The sequence below is a fragment of the Stegastes partitus genome, unplaced genomic scaffold (genome assembly GCF_000690725.1).
Source record: "Stegastes partitus isolate 25-593 unplaced genomic scaffold, Stegastes_partitus-1.0.2 Scaffold656, whole genome shotgun sequence".
NCBI classification, from domain to species: Eukaryota; Metazoa; Chordata; class Actinopteri; family Pomacentridae; genus Stegastes; species Stegastes partitus.
Genome location: NW_007578387.1, coordinates 182638 through 187713, shown reverse-complemented (window position 1 = coordinate 187713; position 5076 = coordinate 182638). Strand labels below are relative to the sequence as shown.

The 5076-nt window shown below is 39.2% G+C and overlaps 1 protein-coding gene across 1 annotated transcript in view; it reads left to right on the top strand.

Annotated features, from left to right (window-relative positions):
* The first annotated feature begins 249 nt into the window (after positions 1–249).
* Positions 250–5076, top strand: part of plgrkt (plasminogen receptor, C-terminal lysine transmembrane protein) — a 16789-nt gene continuing 11962 nt past the window's right edge. Inside the window, exons 1-2 of the mRNA XM_008290133.1 lie at positions 250–319; positions 494–588. Of these exons, the coding sequence (XP_008288355.1) occupies positions 508–588 (81 nt within the window). The 5' untranslated portion in view covers positions 250–319; positions 494–507. The remainder of the gene's footprint in view (positions 320–493; positions 589–5076) is intronic.

The following is a 5076-nucleotide window of genomic DNA, read 5'->3' as shown; positions in this document are numbered from 1 at the left end:
CAGCACCAGCAGGTGGCGCCACGTCTCTGTTTTCTCTCCGCTCAGATCAACGCTATCGCAGATCTTCAGGTCAAACTGTGACTGTTCGCTTCATAATCCTCATCCGCAGCTTTTCACATCCACACAGTAAACATACAGATTAGTTTTATTCCTCCTCTGACTCTCTTCTCTTTAGACTCTCTGGTATTTTCCAACACTTTGGTTACTCGGAAGTAAAACGTGTATTTCTTCCGCTGTGAGCAGCGGCAGGGCGGAGCATGTTCCGAGTCACCCTTCAGTCCTCCGGCTGTCTGTCCTCTCAGGCTTCCAGGTGTAGTCGGTACGTACAGCTTTCATTCTCAGGTCGACACAGAATATTCAGGAGGAGCTGCTCTGTGTTCACCAACACGACCTCCAGACGTGTGACAGCTTTAGCATGTGATGATCAGCTGGACTCCTAAACACTGACATTACACCCTGAAGCAGCAGCCTGACTGTGTGTTCTGATCCACAGCTGCAGAACCAACCATGGGCTTCCTGCTGTCCAAATCCATGGATGCAAACCTGAAGAAGCAGCAGGAGTTCATGCTCCACAACTCACGGCTGCAGGTGAGTGAAGGTTCCCCCAGAATCCTATGAAAAAACTTCACTGAATGTGTTTAATAAATCACCATGAAGCTGCCCACGTTGGTCACTGACAGTAAAACGTGCACATCAGGTGTTATAAATCTAGAAATGTCTTGAACTGTGGTCAAATCAAGAGCATGTGTGTCAAAGTTGAAGGAGGCCAGCTTCAGAGTTGTTGGGACAAAGGTGTTTTTATAGCTCAATAAACCAGTTAACATCTGCACACAACCACAAAAACTACATATTTTGGGTCTTTTTTAAGGAATAAAATGTTCTAAAAAATCATGCTACGTGTGATAAATGCACAAACCCTTCTTTAAATACCTTTAGGATAGAAATACTGGAAGGTTTGGTTGATCAAACTTCTGCAGATCATTCAGTCCCTTTCTGGTTGTTCAGTAGACGCAGCGCTTTGACATCAACACACTGTGATGACGTTTTAGAGATTTGTACATCCAAGCATGGCAAAATAAAAACAACAGTTTCCATCAGATGTACTCAGTTTTTCACCTTATCCTCACATGTGTCTGTGGAGAATCTTTAAAATTTTCTGTTTTGAAAAACCCACTGCGAGGGATTAGCATGCTGAGCTGAATCAGCCCATTGATTAACTGACCCAAAGGTTCCGTTTACGACTTGTGTTCTAAAGATCAGGCTGTTAGTGTTAAATGTGCAAATCCTGAGAGACAGACATACAGCTGGGAGGTTTGGTGTATATAGATGCTAATGAAGTGGAGAGTTCTGGCTCAGAGTGTGACAGAAAAAACTCAGAATCAGCTTTAATGGCCACACAACGTGCATGGAGTTTGGTTCCGGCTGTTTGTGTCGCCCGAGGAATGAGCAAGGAAAAGAAAAACAACAAAGTAGAATAACTATAGAAAGAAAAGAAAAAAACAAATAAAATAAACAATAATAATACAAAATAAAATATGATAAATATATACAGGAATACACACAGCAGAAAAAATAAATATATGTGCCATGATGCAAATAACAACGTCAGTGGTCCGCAGTGTTATGGCTGAGAGCGGCTCAGCTGTTCAGTACAGCCATGGCAGTGGGATTAAAGCTGTTCTTATGTTTGGTAGTTTTAGTCTGCAGGACTCTGTGTCGCCTGCTGGAGGGGAGGAGGGAGAACAGTTTATGACCAGGATGAGTGGGTTCTGTGATGATGTTCCTCGCCCTCTTCCTGGTTCTACTGGAGTACAGGTCCTGGATGGAGGGCAGGGCGGCTCCGATGATCTTCTTGTGCACTGCACAGATAGACAAAGTGTTCTTAAGTCACATAGACGAGGCATTATACACGTACAAAAAGCCCAACTTTGTGTTAATTTTTAAAATCAGGAATCTGAAGCCGGATTCTAAGTTGTTGTTTTATGTTGTTGACAGATTTGACTCAAAGGTTTTGTTCACGCCGTGTATTTAGGAATAAGATGTTCCAGAAGTCAGCCTATGATCAGGTTATATGTGAAAACAATTCTGCAAAAAAAGAACCCTTCAGACGATAGAAAGAAGTGAATTCTGACAAAAAAAACCCTAATTTTCAGAAAACAGTCTTTAAAGATGCGCACCATAACGGAAATCTGCAAACTCAAGGAGACAAATTGTGGCAAACAAACACCTAAATACATATTTTGGATGTTTTTTTTTCTCCACTTGTCTGAAAGAACATGTTATGAAACCAAAATATACCAAAATCTGCATTTAAAAAAAAACGTTTTTGCTTTTAGTGTCACACCTCAAAAATATAGTCAAGCTACATGAATAGATTTACTTTATTATCATTCAATTAGTACATTAAAATAAACTAAAATGTGCATGAAATCACCAGCACAGGACACAATAAAAACAAAGAGAAAAACCTACAAATAGTAAAAAGCAAAGATTAGAAACCGTTTCAGATTGCACTAAAAAAAAAATAAAAAAAATAATCAATACTAAAAACAGCATTGCACTACTTTACAATGTAAAGTAAAAGTTCTCATTATGCAGCACAATGTGTTGATGATGCATTTGCAATTAACAGCATTTTATTCTGGAGTCCACTGCAGTGAGGTCGATGTATTTATGAGGCATCACAGCATCATGTGAGCCGTTAGAAATGCTCAAGTGTTTTAAATCTTAATCTGCAAACAGGCAGCTCTGCCTGTTCGATAAATGCACCAGCTGCAGACGAGAATATGTCTTCGGGAACGCATCCATAATTTGTTTTAAAGAAAAGCATTTTCAGCAAATGACCTTTATTGTCATTATACAGCGTACAGTGAGGTTGGAGAGCTTCTCTGCAAAACAGATCAAAAGATTAGTAAAAAATAAAACGCAAAATTGCTCAGTAGAAATATAAAAGATTGAAAAATGGATAAATATATAAAAAATAAGAAATAAAAGATTTTAAAAGTATTGCACAAGATCTTGGATATTTACATCCACTCACAGAATGATTGTGTTGCACCTAATGGAGGAATCTGGAGTCGATCAGAACATCAGCGGTACAGATATCACTCATTGCATCGTGTGTTGTGTTGGCCGGAGTGTTTCTATGTGAGAGTTCACGGTGGTGACTCTCCTCTCAGTAAACAGAGTTTTTATCTCCACCGGGTAATAAAACGACGTTCAGAGGAACCGCTGGGTTGTAAAATATGTTAAAGCTAGATGAACAGCTGACCCCATGTGACCCCGAAGTCCCAGTCTGACTCTGTGACGGCTGTGCATCAGTTTGCACGGTGCTCATAAAGCAGTATACATCACTACCATATCAGTTTGATCAAACGGCAACACCGGCATTAGCCTTTGATCCAGAATCAGACCTCCTGATGTTTCTCCTTTTCCTGAGTCAGAGACACCAGCTTCAGCATTTCCATTTAGAGACCACCTGCTTTTATTGCACTCATTATTTCTTTCTTTTTTTTTTTATTCAAACAAAGGATTGCTTTGCTTCTGCTCCTTTTTCGGAGCCAATTTCTTGTGATTTATTCGTGCCTGCGAGCCGCCGAGCAGCAGGTGGGGCGTGTGACCCTCATAACTCCAGCGACTTTATCTGATTTACACCCAAAACCTTTGTTGTTTCATTTAAGCTGCTGCTCTCCCACCTGTAAGCTGATATTATTCAGCTTTAATCGGGTTTCAGACGCCCTCGTTGAGGTCATGACGATGACTCACAGGTGAGCATCACAGGTTGCTGGAGTCGATGGTTTTATTGGCTTCACTCGCTGCAGATCGGTTCCCAAGAAATGGGTTTTAATTAATAACACATCATTTGTGTGCTTAGATTAAAGCTCATATTTCTAGTTAACGCAGTTCTATGTGTTGGCCGAAGCAAACAAACGGAGATGTTAAACATTCAAATGAGAGTTTTCAGGTCCGTAACAGGAAATCATTTATTTTTGTTCGAGTCGCATTTGAACGTCACATAATTTAATCAGACTGACCACAGCAATTTTACAATATCTATGCAAAGCTTCTCCGTTCCCTCCTCCTGCATTAAGTTGTCAGAAGTGACCGTCCGTCGCAGCTAATTGATCCCTGCCACCCTCCGGACTCCCAAGTCAAAGTCAGACGTCTTTGTGTTTGAGTCAAAGCCTCCATCTCGTTAAAGCGTCGCTTCAGAACTCAGCGGACGATCGTGTGACGCACGTCTGGAGAAATGGCACCTCTGAAGTGTCATTTCTGATGACAGGGTTGTGCTTTTCATTCAGTCGTTGGACTCGAGTGTGAAGCAGGCGAGCAAAGACCTCCTGCTCACGTGTTTCTGTCTCTTTTGTTGAAGCGTTTTTGACGACTGCAGTGGCTTTCTGCTGACAGCGTCGATACGTGGTCTGTTCAGAAACATGGACTTTGAAATACTGCAGAGAAACGTAACACAATAGTGTAAAACAGTAAAATATAAATGACTGAGAAAAGGTAGAAGCAGAGCAGGTACATGAGGGGAGCCGTGGTTTTGTCTCGTTAACATTTTTAACTGTAATTTTTAAAAAACAGTTCATATTTATTTTTCATGTATTGTTAAATTACACATAATAACTGATAAATTCACATTAAAAAAATAATAATTTGCATGTTAACTGTAGTAATATAAATAATTAAAAAGGGCTAAATAATAAATAAAACTGTAAATAACATACATTAAAAAAAATCAGTATTTTTTTTTAAGTAGTGCTTTGGGGTTCTTAAAAAAATATATTTTACCAAACAATTCCACATTTTTTACTCCTAAAATAAAACAAAATAAAAAAAAAAAAAAACTGCAAATAATGTCCACACTAAAAATCAGTGTTTTTACAAAAAGGGTTTCATTCATGTGGGACTGTATAATTACAGTTTTAGTTGAATTAAAGTATTTTCTTCACATTTTCTCTGTTGAACTACAGATAATATTAAATCACTGACAACAGCATTACTTTAGATGTTAACTAAAAAACAGCAGCTGCAGTTATTTTAAAAATTTTGGAACGTTACAAAACGCCACCTTTT